Genomic DNA, 23,174 nt, shown 5'->3' with positions numbered 1-23,174 from the left:
TCCCATTTTCTTTCTCCAGCCCCACTTGATAATATATGAAAGGCTGAAACATTGCAAAACTCAGCATGCCACTGTTAATTATTCTGCTCAATATTTCAGCATTTGACTTTGCTCACCCAAAATAGAAGGTACTGGTTGTAAAATGAGACACGAGTCACTACTGGCTACATAAATTAAAAAATCATAATAAATCGTACTAGAGGTCTCACAGATAATATAAACTTTATCTTCAGTTTTGAATTTGGAGAACTTCCAGTTCTTGATAACTTGAATTCAGTGAATAATCTTGCAAATAAAATGCAAAATATAACACCCCTGTTTAAGAGAGGGAGGCAGAAGACCGGAAATTATAGGCTACTTAGCTTGCAACTTAGACAAAGAAGAGCCAATACTCCTCATCCTAATGTCGCCTACTACCAGTACATTTGTTTCTTACCCCCCCACTTTTCAATGGTCTCTTGTTTCATAGTTCCACGGCCAGATGTGGACTTTGCTGGCTAGACCAACATTTATCATCCATACCTAATTGCCTTTGAGAACTTGGTGGTCAGCAGCACTGTTGAACTGCTGTAGACTATGCGATAAAGGCATATCACCGCGTCATTCAATAGGGAGTTACAAGAGTAACAATGAACAAATGGTGATAGAGTTTCAAATCAGTGCTGTTTTGGGTTTGACTAGACTTGGGGAGGGGGCACCTACATCAGATGTCCTTGTGTTTCCAGGTGGTCAAGTTTGTAAGTTTGGCAGATGCTGTCGAAGCAGCCTCGATGAGTTACTGAAACATGTCTAGAAAGTGGCACATACTGCTCCCATTGTGCATTGTTTGCAAAGTGAGTGAAGGCTGGAGGTGATGGATGGGGTAGCAATCCAAGAGGCTGGTTTGTCTTAGAAAGTATCAAGCTTGTTGAGTACTATTGGAGATGAATTCCTAAAAATTAGATGGTATTCCATCACACTCCTGGAGTGCTTTGTAGGTGGATGAATTTGAAAATAAAGGTGCCAAGCCATTCTAAGTAGTTGTAGTTGTTCACGCCCTTATTATCATTGATATAAGTTCTAGGTGAGGACATATCACAAACAACTAATGGATTCTTTGTTATACGAATGGTGAAAAACAATTTCAATTGAGGACCCAGCACAGGTTGTAATCCATTCCGAGTTTACCAGAAAAACATATAAATATTATGACCATTAGAATTGGCTAGTATAAGCAGGGAATAAGGCAATCAAGGTTTTTCATGTTTGATCCTGCTGCTGTACTTAGGTTTAAATTTTGCTAACATTTGCTATTCAGATTAATTATGCAAAATAACAACCGAGTTGCAGAATAAATAACTAAGGGAATGACCCAAATTTGGAATGACATAAACTTTAATGACAGTGAGGTGGGCTCAACTGAGTATTTAAGGAAACTTAATAAGCAAACAGGAGTGGTCTCATAGTGTGGGTAAAGTATAGGTTGCTATACAAGCAATTAATTTGATATTTGCTGCTGCAGCATTGCCAAATCATTAGTACAGTTGGTATGCAAGTATATTTGTTTTGTTGATTAATTCCGTTGTCAATTCCCAATTGCAAATAAAACTTTTTTACAACATGAGGAAGATAGATTATAGTGATCACTGAAGACTGCTCTTTCACATTGCCTAATCCATGGTGCTTGTGTTTTCATCTTGAGCTTCATGAAGCAGACTTACGATTGCTTAGAAACCTGGACATATAGATATATAGTAAATTCACAGCATGGATATGATTGACCTAACAAATCTGAGTGCTCAACCTTCTCTGTACTTCCCAAAGTACTCGACAGCACTTCCCAAACTATTTCTTAATGTGACCCCATTTAAACATTTGAAAACAAATGTGACCCCCAACTGGCAACAGAAACAAAATAGTGATGAAGCGGCTAAATAATATTCAGTGGACAATTAAATTGAGATTAAGATATACATTGTAAAGAAAATTTGAGTTTTTACACACACACTCAAACAAACACACAATGCTACTTGCTATTAAGAATTCACTTTTTCCTAACATATAATAATAGCTAAGTTTAATTCACTCTGTCACACCTCAATGGCATAAATTGATTCAAGGAAGAACAATGTAATTGATGCTATTCATTTTCAGACCATCACCAAACACTACCATCCTACTGCACCTTTCATCACCAACCACATGCTTATCAATGCAAGATGGCTTCTAATCTCTTGGTGCACACTATGTTCACTGAGTCAGTGATTGTATTAAATGATCTTAAAAGATAAGCTCTGGACTGGGCCACCTGTTCTAAGATTTAACGAGTGGGAAAAAATGTGTAAAGATTCAATGGAAACAGGATGAAGTGGGGAGGGAAAAAAACTCAATGACCTCAGCATAAAACTTGTTTCTCATGGTGTTGGCACCCAGCAGGATTCTCCTCACTGATGCAGAGAGAGATGCAGAGAATCAGAGTTTGGGCAGAACCAGACATTGCCTGGGCTCAATGCAGTATTGGTAGAAGGGGAGCGCACAATCCCATTTGCTGTCTGTGACCCCATTTCAAATCATGATTGACAGTTCGGGACTGTTGTGTAAAGGTATTGACAACTAGAGCTCAAAATGTGTTGCTGGAAAAGTGCAGCAGGTCAGGCAGCATCCAAGGAACAGGAGAATCGACGTTTCGGGCATGAGCCCTTCTTTTGACAACTAGATTAGGCATCCGTCTACGCGTGCAGCAAGCCAGAGGCACGTGTGGAGAAAAGCATGATAATGCCTGGTCCACACATTCAATATCCTACAGGAATCAAATATAGTAAAATAAAACAAACACATAGATCTAGATACCATCTATCAACCCCTCAGAAAACGAGCAGGAAACGACATCACCACAAACCCCAGGAACCCCATCCAGAACAAACAGGAGACAACAGCTTCACTTCACTTGCAGGTCGCCACTGATGATGTTACCTAGCTAGGTAATGAAACATCTGGATATCAAACCTACAGCTCAGCAAGCAAACCTACACCCTAAAGTAAAATAAAATTTTATTTGGAAACCAAGCAAGCAGACAATAGAACTTCTAAATACAAGACTAAAATTTAAATTTTAGAGATACAGAAAAGGTCATCAAAGTTTACTGAATTAGAAAGCAACTGATACAGTAAACTAGTTTATTTAATCAAGTTAGTACTACACAGCGTATCTCACTCAACATAGAAATGTTGCTTATCCAGTCCTTTGAGCTGATTCTGTCATTTAATTAAATCATGGCTGATGATTGTTTTTCAACATTGAACAGTCTGTCCAGACACAGCCATTCCTACTGCATCCAATCCCTTGTGTTTTTTTTTTAGATTACATTACATTACAGTGTGGAAACAGGCCCTTCGGCCCAACAAGTCCACACCGACCCACCCATACCCCTACATTTACCCCTTACCTAACACTACGGGCAATTTAGCATGGCCAATTCACCTGACCTGCACATCTTTGGACTGTGGGAGGAAACCGGAGCACCCGGAGGAAACCCACGCAGACACGGGGAGAACGTGCAAACTCCACACAGACAGTCGCCCGAGGCGGGAATTGAACCCGGGTCTCTGGCGCTGTGAGGCAGCAGTGCTAACCACTGTGCCACCGTGTTACTTTCTGTACAGAAGTTACCAGCTGATACAGATAAATTACATGGCTGAACAATACTCTGGTCATTTGCAAGACACTGCCTACCTGGACAGTGTTATTCCCCAAGGTACTGGCTCGCTTCCGACGTCTTCCTGACCCAGTTGCTTCAGTGATAAGCTGGGCTAGTTTTCGCTCGAGTTCAGCCTGGAAGGTTTTGTCCTGTATATGGTTGTCGTGCACACCTAGGAGTACTGAGCAGATAAAGCAAAACATATTTGAGATTATTATTCATAGAATTCGTAGCATTCAGTTAGACAGCTGAAATTGATCAGTAACATGATGCGGATACATTTGAAAGTTCCCAAGTAAACATTAAGCAAGCTCGTGAGTCAGGAAAAGGTTGCAACACCTTTTCCCAATTGAAATGTCCAGGCATCTCAAATTATTAAGGCTTCTATTATCAAACCTAAGATACCATAACAAGAATTAATTACTCTTCATATCAAGAAATCCTTCCTGAAATTTATTCTGCACTGTTATGAAGTTGAAGGCACGTACTGTACCTTTAAGAAAAAGAGAATGTTGTTCTGAACTAAGAGATTACAAGCACCTGTGTATACAACTGGATAGCAGTCCCAGAGTGCAATGAAAAATTGAAAATATGTAAAATTTGGTTGTGAAATGGATACCTGAGTTTTGGTTGCTGTTATGACAACAATTCAAATTTAACCAGTTTAATTTATGCCCCAGGATACTAAAATCCAATCGAGTTTGAATTTCGCCAACATTGAATCAATGAAACGATCTGATGTTGAGTGTGGGGGTATAAAAACGTGGACATTTCGAAAATTGGTCACAGAGCAACTGCTATGGAGACGGAAACTGCCAGACAGTTAAATGCCCATCGAACATGTTCTTAAAGAAATCAGAAAAAACCCTCTCTAAGGCACCTTTTCATGCAAAGCTTATTTGCAGTGAAAAGAAAGAAGACGGCCCAGGGAGATAGCAAGAAAACTGAAGACAGTGGTGAAGACAAAGACAGTGTAGTTTTGAGATTAAGTTAATGTAATTTTAATAAGTGTCTTTTTGGAACAGCATATTTTTATAGAATTGGGGTCAGATAGTAAGTAGTTAAGAGAAAGGGGGTTGGATTTGTGAATAGTTTTTTTGTTTAATGTTCACTACAGGAGTTACAAAAATAATTTTTTTCTTTCAAATAATGGAATTTGCAAATTCTCTATCACTTACATTCTAATAGGTTGTGAGGCAAGGCGTGATGAGGCAAGCTTTTCTGGGTGTTTGCTTTAGTTAACGGGGGGTTCGATTATAGCTTCATAACAGTATCAGTTCATGATTTTAAGCTGCACACTTTTTTTAAAAACTGATGGCAAAGTAAGATTGAAGTTATGTAGTAGTTAGTTTGTTATCCTGTACCATTTACTATATTATGGAATTTTAAGTTCAGCTCTGCTTTTCATTCTTTCAAAGTGAGACAGTTTTCATTTTCTAACATTTCCTCACAGCTCAGTCTCCTAAAGTTGAAGGTAGCTATGATGTGGAGGAGCTGGTGTTGGACTGGGTTGGACAAAGTTAAAAATCACACATCAGGTTATAGTCCAACAGGTTTATTTGGAAGCACTAGGTTTCGAAGCACTGCTCCTTCATCAGGTGGTTGTGGAGCAGAAGACCATAAGACACAGAATTTATAGCGAAAGATTACAGAGTCATGAAATGATATATTGAACAAACCTAGATTGTTGTTAAGTCTTTCATCTTTAAGAATGGGTTGCAGGTTTCGGCACATTAATATGTAAATCCCAGAACTTCTTTTAAGTCACTTTCTCAAGATAACTTGAGGTTTCATAACAAAACATCTCAGCTCAGACAGTGCATTAAAGGTTAGAGTCTGTCTGTATCCCAATCTTCAGTCAGATTGGTTCTATTTCCAAAATATTACATGGATAGACTGCCTGCACAGTGTGCATTTTTTGAAAAATACAGAATGTATCTGCAAATATAATTCTGCAAATACAAATTCACCCTTAGACTTATATGTATGTGCACATGCATATGAGCGAGAGAGAGCGCGAGAGTGAGCGAGCGAGCAAGAAAAAGAAAGAGAAAGAGCAAGCGCGCGCATGAGAGAGTGTGTGTGTTTGTGAATGTGAATGCTTGGTAAAGTGTATGTGGGGATGTGATGGAGTATAAACCTATGAGTGGGTGTGGGGGCTGAATGTGTGTGTGTTTGAGTGTATGAGAGAAGGTCTGTGTGAGCGTGAGAGTTATTGTCTATGTGTGCTTACGTGAGTGTGTATAGTGTAGTAGGGTTTAGATCAGAATGGCGCTTGGATGAAGGGCTTTTGTCAGAAACGTCGATTTTCCTGCTCCTCTGATGCTGCCTGACCTGCTGTGCTTTTCCAGCATCACTCTGATCTAAACTCTGGTTTCCAGCATCTGCAGTCCTCACTTTTGCCTATAATGTAGTCGGGTCACCTGTAGTGTGACATGAATACAAGGTCCCGGTTGAGTCTATCCTCATGGGTACCCAACTTGGTTATCAGCCTCTGAATAGCCACTTTGCTTTGTTGCTTATCCTGAAGTCTGCCTTGGAGGATGGTCACCCGAAGATCCGAGGCCAAAATGTCCTGGACCGCTGAACCGTTCCCCAACAGGGAGGGAACATCTTTGATTTGTGATTGTTGCGTGGTGTACATTCATCTGTTGTCATAGTGTCTGATTGGTGTTGCCAATGTACCATGCCTTGGGGCATCCTTGCCTGCAGTGCATGAAATAGACAACATTGGCCAAGTCACAGGAGTACCTGTCGAGTACACGATGGTTGGTGTTCCCACGGGTAATGGTGGGATCTGTATTGACACTCTGATACGTCTTGCTGTGGCTGACATGACAGGGTTGTAGGGCGTTGTGGTTGATGTTGTCCTGAAGGCTGAGCAGTTTGCATAAACATTCATCTGTTTACGGTTTGATGGTTGTTTAAAGGTCAGAAGTGGAGACATAGGAAAGGTCTTGGCAAGATGCTCATCCTCATCAACAATGTATTGCAGGCTGTGAAGAACATGGCGTAGTTTTTCAGTTCCCGAGAAGTATTGGACAATGAAGGGTACCCTACTGGTTACAACATGTGCCTGTCTCCTGAGGAGGTCATTCCGATTTCTTGCTGTAGCATGTCAGAAATGGCAATCGAGAAGTTAAGCATCATAACCTGTTCTTCTGAGGGCATCCTTGAGCACCTTCAGGTGTCTGTCACGTTCCTCCTCATCTGAATAGATCCTATGTATGCAGAGGGCTTGTCTGTAGGGGATGGCTGTTTTAATATGTTTCGGGTGGAAAATAGAGAAGTGTAGTATTGTGAGGTTATCCGTGGGTTTGCGGTAGAGTGAGGTACTGAGGTGCCCATCTCTAATGGAGATGCCTATGTCCAAGAATGAGACAGATACTAAAGAGTAGTCCATGATAAGTCTGATGGTGGGATGAAACACGTTAATATCATTGTGTAGTTGTTTCAGTGACTCCTTGCCATTGATCCAGAGGAAGAAAATGTTGTCAATATATCTGGTGTATAGTGTTGGTTGGAGGTCCTGTGCAGCAAAGAAGTCTTATTCGAACTTGTACATGAAAATATTGGCATATTGGGGTGCAAACTGGCCCCCATGGCTGTTCTGTATGTCTGGCTGAAAAACTGGTTATCAAAGGTGAAACTTTTGTGGTCGAGGATGAAGTGAATGAGTTGTAGGACGGTGCTCAGAGATTGGCAATTGTTGGTATTGAGTACTGAGGCTGTTGCAGCGATGCCATCATTGCGGGGTATGCTGGTGTAGAGTGCTGAGACGCCCACTGTGATGAGGAATGTTCCTGGTTTGACTAGTCAGTGGGTGCTGAGTTTCTATAGGAAATTTGTAGTGTTGCAGCAGAAGCTGGGGAGGTCCCCTGAACAATGGGTTTCAAGATGCTTCGACATAGCCAGACAGGTTCTCACACAGGGTTCTGATACGACAGGATTTGCAGGTGTGTTGACTTTGTGCATCTTCGGAAGGCAGTAGAAGTCCCCTATTTGAGAAGTACCTGGATGAGAGCGCGTAGGGAACCCTGAAGGACCAGATCAAAAATCTTGATCAATGCATTTAGTTTACAGGTATGTTCTTTGGTCAGACTCACCATTAGTTGGCTGTAGTGTTCCTGGTTGTTCAGTTGTCAGTACACTTCCTTGCAGTAGTCTATTCTATTCTAAATGACGATGGCTCCTCCTTCATCTGCTGGTTTGATGACAATGTTGAAATTGGTTGTGAGAGCATGGATGGCATTGCATTGTGATCAGGTGACGTTTTGCACTACCTTGTGGGTGCGGCTGACAAATCTGGCATTTAGACATTTCCTGACAGTTTGAGCACATATGTCAAGCCCAGGGCAGCAGCCCTCTGGAGAGGTCCAAATCTACTACTTCTTTGGTTGCTCCTCTATGGATCTCTCTGATGACTGTTCTGATTCATCGGTGGCTCATCGAGATTACAGCTGACATTTTGGAAGAATTCCCAGAGTCTCATTCATCTGATGACTCCCTCAGTGTCTGCCGCAAAAGTAATGGGGTCCATTTTGGTTGTGGGGCAGAAATTGAGCCATCGGCTGAGAATTTTAATCACTTTCAGTTGAAGGGTATGATCCAATAAGTTGATAATCGATTTCCCTGTGGTGATAACATTTTCAACTGTGGTGCCAGGGGAGGCGTGGCTACTGCTGGTGGTGATGCAGTAGGTCTTGTTCTTGGTGTGCATGTACATGATGTAGTTCTGTCACCTTATCTACTTGGCAGTGTCACATAACTGTACTGCTGTATCTTGAGCGCAAGCTGAGTGTGAGGACTCTATCTTGATTTCAAAGGTATGGTGCCTGCTGTTGAGTTGGTGCATGACATGATTGAGGAGTTTGCGAGGGGTGTGGTGGCAAAGCCTCTCAGCGTAGTCTGTGTTGTAGGTTGACTTGAGTGAGTTTGTGATCAGTAGACCTTTTGGGATCTTTCCTGCTTTCTTGCATTGCTGCAGAAACTTGAGGTCTGTGTCAATATGCGCGATCTTCTTGGAGATCCTCTCCACTTTGAGCTGGTAGTACCCGTGGGGACACCACCCACCGTGCACTCCATATAATCCTGTTACGGTAGGCACTGCGAGATGTGTCAAAGTGTGGACATGGATACCACCATTACGCGTGGGAACAACTCCCACCATCTACATGGCAGGTACTCATGTGACTCAGCCAATGTTGTCTATCTCATACACTGCAGGAAAGGATGCCCCGAGGCATGGTACATTGGCGAGATCAAGCAGACGCTACGACAACGGATGAAAAGACACAGCGCAACAATCACCAGACAGGGGTGTTCCCTCCTAGTCAGGGAACACTTCAGTAGTCAGGGTCAGTCAGCCCCGGATCTTCAAGTGACCATCCTCCAAGGCAGACTTTGGGATAGGCAACAATGCAAAGTGGCCGAGCAGAGGCTGATAGCCAAATCCAGTACCCATGAGGATGGCCTCAAGTGGGATCTTGCGTCCATGTCACACGACATGTGACCCCACTACACACACACCCTCTCTCATACACATGCTCTGTCTCACATGCACATACACCTCCTACGCCCACACCCTCTCACAGGCTTATATTCCATCACACCCATCACTTTACCAAGCTTTCACACACACAAACAAGCACCCTCTCATGCACTCACACGCACATGCTTAATGCACACACTCACTCACTCATGCACACATTTAAGTCTAAAGGGTGAATTTATATTTGCAGAAATATATTTGCAGATACATTCTATTTTGCTCAAAAATGCAATTAACTCTCATTGTATGCTCAGAATCAAGCTGGCAAATAAAGAACAATTAGAGGCAAAAAAAGAAAATAATGCCTTAAACTCGAAAGAAATAGAAGAAAGATAGAAAAACAAAGATAGGCATTTGAGTTTCTGGTACACAACACTATAAAAATGTTGGAGCTTGTGAGTGGCCAAGACACTTGAAATAATGCACAAAACAATGATGGTTAGAAAGCAAATTCTTATCTTTATCTTACCATCAAAGAAAGTTGACAAGAAAATCATTTGAACTGACTGCAAATGTGCAGTTGGCATTGGCCCAAGAAACAAACCTGTCTTTATCCAGGAAGCCTTCAGCACGTGCGATCGATTAAGTTCAGGGTAATAGATGGCTGTAAAAATGTTAAATTATAGATATTAACATGCAGCTGAATATCCCCAGTCAAATACACATTTACTAAATTGTATTCGTAACTAGGATACACACTAAGCTAACAAGTCGTCAGAGTTCTGGTGTGATTTTGCTTATCAATTACACTCCACTCTTCGTGAAAGGTGAGGATTTATGCCCTGATGCAATTCTATGGGCACCAAAGTCTTGATGGCAGCTCAGGGAATCATTATGTGTGAGGTAATGTGCAGTACTGGTTAATCAAAAATGTTTCACAGCCCAGCAGGAGATCTCATGCTCAGTATTTGGCCACACAGCTGTATAACATTAGGGAAGGTAATGTCACAGAACTAGCAATCCAGAAGTCCAGGCCAATGTTTGGAGATATAGGTTTGAACATGCGATCACACCATGGCATATGGCAAAGTTTGAATTTGGAAACACCCCCGTCTTAAAATTTTCCTCCAAGCCACTCACTACCCTGACATTACTATTACTATTCGTTCACTGTTGCTGGGTCAAAATCCTGAAATTCCCTCCCTAATGGCATTGAGAGTCAACCCACAGTGGTTCAAGAAGGCAGCTCACCACAACCTTACGCAAGAGCAACAAGGGACTAGAAATACATGCTGGCCAGCCAGCAATGCCCAATATCCCACAAATGAATAAAACGAAATCAATGAAATCTGGACTGAAGAACTGGTCTAACGGTGAACATGTAACCATTGTTGATTTTTGTAAAAACCCATCTGGTTCATTCATGTCCTTTAAACATCCTTACCTGGTCTACATGTAACTCCAATCTTACAGCAACATCATCGACTCCTAATTGCCCTGTGGAACATCAGGAACAATAAATGCTGGCATGGCCAGCAATGCCCACATCCTATGCACATATTTTAAAATATGAAGACAAACTGAAGTGTTCTGTCCATGATTTGTTTTTCTTGATATATGACGTTGATACAGAAATAATGCGATAGTTCCGTTCTCGTGTGATCTCGCTTTATAAGAAAATCATGCAATAGCCACACCATTTAAATTAATGGGTCAGAATCACAGAGGTAAGGAAAGTTCACATTCTACAAGTAACCGTCTAAATTCTTCAATCGCGTCAATGCCAATTCACGTTGAACAAAGACACATTATAGCAGAACTGACTGTATGTCAATATTTACAACTGGAAAGTTGTTGGTTTGACTTATAAGAAGTACTTTCTGACAACTTCCTGCAGTTATCATTACACTGCAACTGGAACAGTGTCAACTGTTAACTGGAGACTAGCCATCTCTCTCTCTGACTGAGCGACAGTTCTCATTACATGTGAAATTCCCTTATTTAATTTCCTTTATCTGTATCTAATTTTGAATGAAACAAACAGGAATGGAGAACTTAAGAAAGGTTTGTTTAGGGAGAGGACATTTATACCCTTTGAAAGTCATTTGGCAGCAACTACATTGGGCTTTAACATCCCTGAATTCCATAAGGGAAATACAGACCACAGATCTCAGTCTATATACAAAAGATTACTTCTGAGTCAATCACTTGTAATGGGTTTGCTGAGATGGAGACAAACTGCCCAAGTTTCAGTGGAAGATCGATGAATAACTCTTGTAAAAGTTTGAGACAATGACTGGCTCAATGTTGATTGAAGACTAGCGTTGTGTCCCATCATATTTTTACACTGGATATGAAGGAACTGAAAAGTTCTATGATCACATAAGATCTACTATGCTAATGTCTCTGTGTTTACGTTTTACTGTTAATAAACTTAATGACCTGTACTGCAATGGAGTGTTTATTCTTCCATCATCCAATGAAAAGCAATAAAAGTCAATTCAAAATAAGAAAAAACATTTCTATTAAACCCTAGGAAATGATATGACCAGATAATGCGTGCATTAAGATATAAATGTAAAGATGGGGGAATCATTTACAGAACATCACAAGAGGAACATATATGCATGGACCCCTTGAGGCTCTATTCTTTCATTCCACTCTCCCACACAGTGATGTCTATGCTTCAGTCTTGCTTATGACTTCTGCTAAGAACCCAGAGTTGCACCAATCAGATTATCCCCTGAAATTGAGAGTGTTTCCCTGGATCAAGCTGGTCTTCTAATAAAAAATACAACAGTTGCAGCACTGGTAAAAGTGCACCAACTGCAAGCACTCACACTTTCATCTTGTTGAAAGTAAAGAGAAAAAATTAAAACCTGCTTAAACACAGGCACATATCAGAATGGGTCGGGTACGTTTTGGCGCCGATCATTTGGCTCTGCCATTTTGGCTCTAAACTGTTTTGGCGCTCATTACTTTGGCGTCAATTCATAATAAAAAAAAGTCTTGTTTGGTTAAAGAGAGGATGACTAACGACCCGATGTAATTTTCTCAACTAGCAATGACCCGCTGTAGATTCAAATCTTGTTTTGTAATCATTTTCTCATTTAACAATTGTTAATAGTCATCTCCTGCCTTGATGATACTTAAGCCCTTCTGTCTTCACATTGGAAAGCTGTAATACAATTTTCTTTCTATTTTCTTGTAGAGCCCATACCAGAAATGGCTGAAAACATTCTAAGCAAGAGAGACAAACCAAAACTTTCACATGATGGTTATCTAATATGTGTTTGATAAAGGTAGCAAAATGTAGAAATATGTTTTTATAATGAATAGGTTAAAAATAATGAATAAAAAAGAATTAGATTTATTTCTTACAATGCACTAAAAATGAATTACTTACAGGCTCTACAAGACCTTTTTTGATTCTGAATGGGCACCAAAACAGCTCAGCGCCAAAGTAATAAGCGCCAAAACATTTAGAACCAAAATGGCGGGGCCAAATGATCGGCGCCAAAAGGGGCAGTGCCAAGTACTCCCATTCCGTATCAAGATTCCCCAAATCAATTTGACTTCCACACATTCCCAAATACATCAAATGTAACAGCTTCTTCTGTTTACCCAGAAAAAGATTAGTCTAAAGTTTCACTGCTGCTAGAAAAGCTGCCTGACCTGCTGTGCTTTTCCAGCAGCACTCTGATCTAAACTCTGGTTTCCAGCATCTGCAGTCCTCACTTTTGCCTAAATAAATCAGGTGCCTGATCTAGCTTAATCATTTAAACCATTTGAGAAATTTGAGTATTAATGTCACAACTTTACACAAATAAAATAACTTACGCTCAGCAGTCTTTAGGACAGGAAATCCCAGATAAAAACTAAACTCCACCAGGTTCAGTATCCTCAGCAAGTCGCTCACATCTGAGCCATTCAGGAAGCCTCTTCTACTGTTGATAGCAAAGGTTATATTTACAGGACCTTGCCGCAATCCTCCAAAATTCTCTGCTGCGTGGGTAACATTTATAATCTGAGTGACATGAAAAGAGAGAAAATTAACAGGATTTCAAATGAATATCGGAGTGCTACAACACTGCCAGGAAATTCTAAATCTTACCTGGATGAACAGTGTTCCACAGCTTCTTTATTCATCCTACTTCTTACTGGGTATCTATCTTCCTCTTACTATTCTGTGCTGTTTTATGATTCAAATTACATCAAACATTAATTAATCCAAATAGGTTGCTTAAAATTGAGATTTTAATCCTATTTGAACTTCATTAATGCCCCTCAGCTACTTGACTTTCTCCTCTCCTCTTCTGAAAGTACGGAATGACTTTGGGATCCCATTCCTCTTCTGCTCAAATGAAGTAGGTCATTATTCATGTCATATGAATACAGGCATCAACTCAGAAATTAACTGTCTAAAGGTCATTCACACAGATGGAGAAATGTGATTATACTTATGTTGTTATGCAGTTCCAAGTGCTTCACATGCAACAGAAATCCCCATCGTTAACTATGGGCATGTATGCCACTATATGTAAAAAGGATGTAACTAAAGGTAGAAAGTAACAAATCCATTTATTAAAAAGGGAAATCTTATTTCCTAACTGGCTATCCTAATTACTAACAGTGGATCTTTTATCTTATCACTAATGTAATCACTGTTTAAAATGAGGTATAAGCAGGTGAGTTAAGGTAAAATACATTGCCTGAAATCAGCCTAACCTTTTAACATGACCAAGGCAAGCACTATCATTACTCAGCAGTTGCACTTATAACTGAGTTCTGAAATAATAGTCACAAAACTAAAAATGTTCATTCTGTTTCCTCTCCAAAAATACTGCCAGACCTGCTGAGTTTCTCTCGCAATTTATGTTTTTGTTTGTTTTGGATGTCCCGCATTCACAGTTCTTCCTTATATCTTGTCCTCTGTAATTTACTCATACTTGGACGGGTGTTGGATTTATGTTGATGGTGATGACTGTGATTCGGAAATAAGCTCTGTAGGAGATGTCAGCACTTAAATCAGTAACAGAAAGGCACTACTGAACTATTGAGCAATCAATCACATTTTGGTAACATTAGATGAAGAAAATATGTTGGTCAGATGCCAGGAAAATTCCAAGAAGCTCTTCCAACACCGGCCTGAGATCTTTGCCCGGCTACCAATTTATGTAAACACTAAAATGGGGTCTCAATTTAACATCTCATTCAGAGAAAACCATCTTTAGCATTGCAGTACTGACACATTGGAGTGTCAATTGGGCTGATGTAGTCAAGTTTACTTGTCTTATCAAGATGTCAGACTGGTTGATAATGGAACACAATGAATACCTGATGGCATCAAAGGTACTGTACCATAATTAAATAACTTCCATTTAAAATTAATAGGAAATTGCAGCTGAGCACTAGTGCTATTCAACAGAGAATAGCAAACAATACACCAGCACATTTATAGTTAGTATCCTTGAGATGCAATTCAAGAACAGATAGTTTCCTAATTAGCACATAAAATCACTATTCCCACATACAAATGTCTTGTAGATAAATGTTCTACATAACAATAGGTGATGTGGCTTAAATGATGATAACAGATCTGTGGAAAGGCACATAGTAAGGCTATGCAACAGTTGCTCTCAACAAATACTAGCACCAAGTATGCAGTGCCAGATAGGAGACAGTTACTCTTCCAGTGAAGCACCTCTAAAGCTTTCATGCAACATTACAATTGTTATGGACAAGGCCAGATCACTCAAAACATTCTTATACAGGCAACCCAGACCACAACTTTGCAATTTGTTTCAGTAAGTGTACAGTGAAGATTACCCTGAGTAAGTTAGCGAGGTTGACTACCCGGTTTTAAAACAGACAAAAATTTATTCACAAAATTACACAATGAAACACAAAGAATAGAATAAAGAACCCCTACAGAACTCAGTCTATCCAAACTAGACTTAATTATGCCGTTCCAAATATACACAAACAAACCCCCTTAAAAGTAATAAAAATGGAACAGATGCTTACAGGTTGAAGTTAGAAAGGCAGAAGAAGAGAGAGAGTTTTGCAACCTGTTTCCACATAGCTGAACTCCTAACTAGTTGTAACTGAACTAAATCAGCTAGAGGGGTGACCACTCCCCTTTCATTATACAGGCTATTTCTAAAAAATGACCACTTTGGCCTGAAGTCTCATCTGTTTACATATAAACAAAAGGCTTCTCAAAATCCTTTCTCATCTCTGTACCAAACTAGTCACCTCAGAGCCGGGAATGTTTTATGACCTCTCTGAAACAAATCAAGGACATGTATCCTTGAGAAAAGGAATAACTTTTAGAAAATAGAGACCAGCTTTGTGACACCTCCCTCCTTTAACAAAATGAGACATCAATATCAAAAGATCACTTCATTTTTAAAACCCTTCAAAAATCGGGTTCATAGTCTAAACACACATATACACTATACTAACTATAAATATGCAAACATGCATAACCACATGCAAATTCAGGTGGTGGCACATCCGCCACCAAGCGCCTCCTTATTTCATTCAAGTCTTGATAACGCCTCGGCAATCATGTTTTCGCAACCTGCCAAATGCACAATTGTCAAATTGAATGGATGCAACAACAAGGTCCAGCTAAACAGTCGGGCATTTTTGTCCTTAATGTTTTGCACAAATATCAATGGGTTACGATCAGTGTATATGATTATCTCAGATGCATTGTTGGTAATATAAACACTGAAATGTTGTAATGCCAACACCAAGTCTCTTTCTCCCAGGTTGAATATTTTTGTTGATGAATGTTCAACTTCCTGAAAATAATATCCGATGGGTCTTTCTGTTCCCTCGTCATCCTCCTGTTGGAGCACCAACACCCGCATCGCTGGGATTGATAGCCACCTTGAGAGGCTTCATGTAATCCAGTGTGGCTCATACGAGGGCGGTAGTTAACACAGTTTTTAGGCTATCAAATGCCTTTTGACAATCTGCTGTGCATTGAAACTTCTTGCCCTTTTTTAATAATTCAGTGAGTGGATTTCGGTAAAATCCACTCAATCCCAGGAACTGTAGTACAGCTATTTTTTATCGACGGTGTGGCAAATTCCCCAAATACTTTCTTTTTTGCATCCTGCAGGGCCATTTGTCCATGTTTAAAACATGGCCCAGGTAGGTGACTTGGGCTCCATTTAGCAAAGTTTATCACTAAGACTGCATTCAAAGTCGATCGAATAAGTCTGATAAATGCTGTAAATGTTCCTTCCATGAGTGACTAAAAACCACCAGGTCATCAATGTAAACAACACAATTGCGTAACCCGGCAATGACCTGATTAGTCAGCCTCCTATGGAATGTGAGGAAATAGATGGTGACATCTTGAAAAACGTCCATTCTACAGAGGAGGAAGTGCTGGATGTCTTGAAACGCATAAAGGTGAATAAATACCCTGGACGTGATCAGGTGTACCCTAGAATTCTGCAGAAAGCGAGGAAAGTGATTGCTGAGCCCCTGGCTAAGATATTTGTATATTGATAGTCACAGATGAGGTGTCAGAGACTGGAGGTTGGCTAACATGGTACCATTATTTAAGAAAGGTGGCAAGCACAAGCCAGGGAACTGTAGACCAGTGAGCCTGACATCCGTGGTGGGCAAGTTGTTGGAGGGAATCCGGAGGGACAGGATTTACACATATTTGGACTAGCAAGGACTAATTAGGGATAGGCAATGTGGCTTTGTGCGTAGGAAATCATGTCTCACACACTTGATTGGGTTTTTTGAAAAAGTAAGAAAGAGGATTGATGAGGGTAGAGTGGTGAACATGATCAATATGGACTTCAATAAGACGTTCGACAAGGTTCCCCATGGGAGACTGGTTAGATCTCATGGAATATAGGGAGAACTAGCCATTTGGATACAGAACTGGCTTGAAGATAGAAGTTAGAGGATGGTGGTGGAGGGTTGTTTTTCAGACTGGAGATCTGTGACCAATGGAGTGCCACAAGGGTTGGAGCTGGGTCTACTACTTTTCACCATTTATATAAATGATTTGGATATGAACATAGGAGGTATAGTTAGTAAGTTTGCAGATGACACCAAAATTGGAGGTGTAGTGGACAGCGCAGGAGGTTACCTCAGATTACAACTGGTTCTTGATCAGATGGGCAAATGAGCTGAGTGGCAGATGGAGTTTAATTTGGATAAATGAGAGATGCTGCATTTTGGGAAAGCAAATCTTAGCAGGATTTATACACTTAATGGTAAGGTCCTAGGGAGTGTTGCTGAACAAAGAGACCTTGGAGTGCAGGTTTACAGTTTCCTGAAATTAGAGCTGCAGGTAGATAGGGTAGTGAAGAAAGCGTTTGGTGTGCTTTCTTTTATTGTTCAGAGCATTGAGTATAAGAGTTGGAAGGTCACTTTGCAGCTGTACAGGACGTTGGTTAAGCCACTTTTAGAATATTGCGTGCAATTCTGGTTTCCTTCCTATCAGAAAAATGTTGTGAAACTTGAAAAGGTTTAGAAAAGATTTACAAGGGTTGCCAGGGTTGGAGGATTTGAGCTATAGGGAGAGGCTGAATAGACTCGGGCTGTTTTCCCTGGAGTGCTGAAGGTTGAGGAATGACTTCATAGAGGTTTATAAAACTTGAGGGGCATGGATTGGATAAATAGACAAAGTCTTTTCCCTGGGATGGGGGAGCCCAGAACTAAAGGGCATAGGTTTAGGGTGAGAGGGAAAAGATATAAAAGGGATCTAAGGGGCAACTTTTTCACACAGAGGGTGGTGCGTGTATGGAATGAGCTACCAGAGGAAGTGGTGGAGGCTGGTACAATTGCATAATTTAAAAGGCATCTGGTTGGGTATATGAATAGGAAGGTTTTAGAGGGATATGGGCCAAATATTGGCAAATTAGTTGGGATAGCTGGTCGGCATGGATGTGTTGGACCGAAGGGTCTGTTTTCATGCTACATCTCTATGACTCTGAAATGTGGCTGGAGCCATTTTCATACCAAATGGCATAACTTTGAACTGATATACTTCATTTGGCATTACTAATGCCAAAATTGCCTTTGCTCTCTCTCTGACTCTGAGCAAGTCCAACTTAGAAATGTAAGTTGCTTGTCCCACTTTTTCGACAAAGTCCTCCAAAGTGGAAATGGATATGAATCAGTCTTTGTAACGGCATTGACTTTGTGATAGTTCACACATAACTGTTGGGTACCATCTGGCTGTGGAACCATGACTATCAGTGAGCTCCAGTCACTGTAACTCACTTCGATTATGCCATCTTGGAGCATACGCTCTATCTACTTCTGAACCTGTGCCAACTTCAGAGGGTTATGCCTATAAGGATGGTGCTTAATTGGAACAGCATCTCCTATCTCTACATCATGCACAATTAGGTGAGCACTTTCTAGTTAACTTCCGCATATCTCCCCATATGCTAGTAGTAACTCTTTCAGGTCATTTCTATTTTCTTGTGGAAGTTAACTCAATAATTTATTCCAATTTTTCACAACTTCCTCATTGTTCAATTTGACTTGAGGTATGTCCAATTCAGAATCCTCTGAACTTGGTTCTTCCTTCTGTGCTGTACTCATTAACACCTTCTCCTCTTGCTTTTCTTCCTTGTCAAAATACCTTTTCAACATATCCACATGACATACTCCGATTTCTTCCCATCTGGAGTCCTTATCAAGTAATTCACCTCACTCAGTTTCCTCTTGATTTGATACGGTCCACTAAACCTTGCTTTTAAAAGGCTCACCTGTTACTGAAGTAACACCAATAACTTATCCCCAATTGCAGAATTGCCAATTTGTGATTTCTTATCCGCTTCCTGTTTCATGTATGCTGTGATACTTTCAAATGCTGTCTAGCCAACTCTCTAGCTCTATTGAATGGTTCTCTAAAATTTGACACATAGTCCAAATGGGTGATCTCTGAATTCTGACTTATCAATTTCTCCATAACCAATTTTAACTGTCCTCTTACTTCATGCCCAAAAATTAATTCAAATGGACTCAATTTGGTCAATTCATTTGGTGTATCTCTGATCGCAAAAAGTACAAACGGAACTCCTTTATCCCAATCATCTGGATAATCCTGACCACAAGCCCTCAACATGGTCTTTAATGTTTGATGCCATCTCTCTAGTGTTCGCTGCGATTCTGGATGGTACGCAATAGATTTGAACTGCTTTATTCTCAAGTTATCCATAACTTCCTTGAATAGTTTGGATGTGAAGTCTGATCCTTGAGCCGACTGGATCTCTATTGGTAGTCCGCATCTAGTAAAAAAATATAAGTAATTCTTCTACACCTTTTTTTTTTAGCTGTGATGCTGTGTAACGGGATTACCTCTGGAAATAAAGTCAACACATCCATTATTGTTAATAAACACTTATTCACACTTTTTCTTTGAGGTGGGGACCTACGCAATCAATCAAAAGTCTTGTGAAAGGTTCCTCAAATGCTGGAATGGGGATTAAAGGTGCAAGTTTTATTACTGCCTGTGGTTTTCCAATCAGCTGACATGTACGATATATCTGCAAAATTCAACTACATCCTTCTGTAGCACAGACCGGCAAAAATGTCTTTGTATTTTAGCCTGTGTTATCCTCACCCCTAAATGACCTCCAAGTGGTAGCTCATGTGCCACTCACAGCACCTCCTTTCTATACCCTACTGGCAAAACAATTTTATGAATCTCTGCCCATTTTTCATCTGCTTGAATGTGCAATGGTCTCCATTTCCTCATTAAGACATCATTTGTTAAGTAATAACAGACAGGAATACATTCACTTTCCTTCTCTGCATATGCCTTTTGATACAATTGTTACAACTTCTTATCTTTCTGCTGTAACTCAATAAGCATAGCAGAGCTAAAGATAGCAGGTCAGGCAGCATCCAAGGAGCAGGAGAATCGACGTTTCGGGCATAAGCCCTTCTTCAGGAATGAGGAGGGTATGCCAAGCAGGCTAAGATAAAAGGTAGGGAGGAGGGACTTGGGGGAGGGCCGTTGGGAATGCGATAGGTGGAAGGAGGTTAAGGTGAGGGTGATAGGCCAGAGAGGTGGTCTCCGGCCTATCACCCTCACCTTAATCTCCCTCCACCTATCGCATTCCCAACACCCCTCCCCCAAGTCCCTCCTCCCTACCTTTTATCTTAGCCTGCTTGGCACACCCTCCTCATTCCTGAAGAAGGGCTTATGCCCAAAACGTCGATTCTCCTGCTCCTTGGATGCTGCCTGACCTGCTGCGCTTTTCCAGCAACACATTTTTCAGCTCTGATCTCCAGCATCTGCAGTCCTCACTTTCTCCAGAGCTAAAGATATTTTTATGTTTACCTAGATGCTCCTGCCCTGTCCTGTTTAACCGATCAAAAAAGGTCCCTGAAAGAGCTATGCCAGCTTCCTTATCTGTGCCTTTTCATCTCCCCTGCTTCAACTTGTGCCTCTGTGATCTTCTGATCACACAATCAGGGAAAATTCCTGGATAAACATCCTTCATTTCTTCAGTTGCTTGTATCCTGTTGGCTTTTCAATTAGAGGCAGTATGAATCAGCTCTATAATTTGCAAGGACAAATTGTATTCCCGGACCTGAGAGTTTGTCCAGTACTCCTACCACAATTTCTCCACTCTTCTCTGGACTCTCTAGCCTCAATTTACATAATTGAGCACTTTTTGTCCCACCATGAATTACCAGTACTTTTTTCTGATGATAGTCCCTCAGGAGTACATATCTCCTTATCCTTCAGCATTACAGACTGAGAGGATCCTGTGTCCCTTAATATTGTAACCTCTTTACCTGCTACTCCTGGCCTACGTGAATAAACTTTACCCTTGAATGTATATTTTTTAAGCAGATCTGGCATTTCCTCCTTAATCAACCTCTGATCATCTTGTACACTGAGGCAGTTGTCTAACTTCCCTTGTGCTTTTTGTTACTAGTCCAACAAAACTCCCACACTTATCTGATTTTCCTACATCTGGCTTTCTCCTCGCCCACCAACACCGTGATTTTGTGTGGCCCACTTTATTACAATGAAAACACCGGAGCTTTTAAACTTCTTTTTGCTCTTCAAGGGTTTCTTTCTCACCCTCTGGTAAGTTATCCTGATGATCTTCACTGAGATCTACCTTTCCCTTTCCACGTGAGGATTTCACTTTGCTCCATTTTCTGTCCCTTACAGACCGAAATTGATTCTGGAAGCCAAACCGAGTTTTATGGAACACCTCATAATCATCAGCCACTTCAGCTGCTAACCTTGCCGTTTTAATCTCTGCTCTTCCACGAGTTTGCACTATTTCAGGAAGTGAATTTTTGAATACCTCCAAAATAAATATCTCTCTAGGGGCAAACATTTGCTCGATTTTTAAAGCTCTTATCCATCTATCAAAATTACTCTGTTTGATCCTTTCGAACTCAATGTAGGTTTGACCTGGGTCCCTACACAGATTCCTGAAACGTTGTCTATAGACTTCTGGTACAAGCTCATATGCACTTAAAATGGCTTTTTTCACCTCCTCATACTCGCCAGATACCTCTTCTGATAGTGATATGAATGCCTCATTAGCCCTACCTACAAGTTTTGTTTGGATCAATAAAACTCTCAATGCCAGTGGTCACTGCATTTGTTTAGTCACCTTTTCAAATGAAATTAAAAAAAAGCTTCCACATTCTTCTCATTAAATTAAGGCAATGCTTGAATATACTTAAAACAGTTTCTCACTAGGCTTCTGACTACCACTCTCTTCTTCACTAAGCCTACCTTCAGCCTTCATCTCTAGCCTTTTAAGCTCTTTCTGTTTTAAATGTCAGTTTCTGAAGTTCAAAAGCTCTCTCCTTTTCCCTCTCCTCTGCTGCTGTCTTCTTTTCCCTCTCTTCTGTTTTTAATCGTAAGTCAAACTGTTTCATTTCTGCTGCCCTTTCCTTATCTCTCGCCTCTAACTCAAGCTGCTTCATTTGCAATTGAATTCTTGCATCTCTATAGATTCTGATGGCTTAAATGCTGAGCTACTGCTGTAATTATCTCTCCCTTCCTCACAGAAGCAGGCAGGTCCAACCCCAGCTGGTCTGCTAATTCCTGCAATTTGGTCTTATTCTCCTTTTGCAAAATTTTTGAAGTCATGGCATCTACTTCCAGAAAGCTTTTGGCGACTGAAAGAGCCATTACTACCCCAATCTTTGTCTAACCAAACAAACCAACACCTGAAATAAAGACACTAGCACCTACCACTCATTGATAAAATCCCACAAAGAGCCCCCAATCTATTATGGACTTCGCCAGGCCACTCAAAACATTCTTAAACAGGGAACCCAGACCATAACTTTGTAACTTGTTTCGGTTAAGTGTACAGTGAAAATTACCCTGAGTAAGTTAGCTAGGTTGACTACCAGGTTTTATAACAAACAAAAGATTATTCACAAAATTACACAATGAAGCATGAAGAACAAAGAATCCTTACAGAACTCTATCCAAACTAATTACGCTATTCCAAATATACACTACAGTCCCAATAAGCAAACAACCCCCTTAAAAAAAACAGTAAAAGTCGAACAATAGACAATAGGTGCAGGAGTAGGCCATTCTGCCCTTCGAGCCTGCACCACCATTCAATATGATCATGGCTGATCATCCTTAATCAGTATCCTGTTCCTGCCTTATCTCCATAACCCTTGATTCCACTATCCTTGAGAGCTCTACCCAACTCTTTCTTAAATGAATCCAGAGACTGGGCCTCCACTGCCCTCTGGGGCAGAGCATTCCACACAGCCACCACTCTCTGGGTGAAGAAGTTTCTCCTCATCTCTGTCCTAAATGGTCTACCCCGTATTTTTAAGCTGTGTCCTCTGTTTCGGCACTCACCCCGCAGCGGAAACATGTTGCCTGCCGCCAGAGTGTCCAATCCTTTGATCATCTTATATGTCTCAACCAGATCCCCTCTCAGTCTTCTAAACTCAAGGGTACACAAGCCCAGTCGCTCCAGTCTTTCAGCGTAAGGTAGTCC

General features: G+C 40.7%; 1 protein-coding gene across 3 annotated transcripts in view; it reads right to left on the bottom strand.

Annotated features, from left to right (window-relative positions):
- si:ch211-1e14.1 (UPF0606 protein KIAA1549) overlaps positions 1-23,174 on the bottom strand; it is a 260,115-nt gene that overhangs the window by 78,192 nt on the left and 158,749 nt on the right. For all 3 annotated transcript variants that reach the window (XM_043708964.1, XM_043708966.1, XM_043708965.1), the window contains 3 exons: positions 13,009-13,195; positions 9,773-9,832; positions 3,713-3,858 (listed from right to left, as the gene is read on the bottom strand). In XM_043708964.1, the coding sequence (XP_043564899.1) occupies positions 3,713-3,858; positions 9,773-9,832; positions 13,009-13,195 (393 nt within the window). The remainder of the gene's footprint in view (positions 1-3,712; positions 3,859-9,772; positions 9,833-13,008; positions 13,196-23,174) is intronic.

Source organism: Chiloscyllium plagiosum, chromosome 19 (assembly GCF_004010195.1).
Source record: "Chiloscyllium plagiosum isolate BGI_BamShark_2017 chromosome 19, ASM401019v2, whole genome shotgun sequence".
NCBI lineage: Eukaryota > Metazoa > Chordata > Chondrichthyes > Orectolobiformes > Hemiscylliidae > Chiloscyllium > Chiloscyllium plagiosum.
The sequence above is the reverse complement of the archived record's forward strand: the minus strand, read 5'-3'. Positions and strand labels throughout refer to the sequence as shown.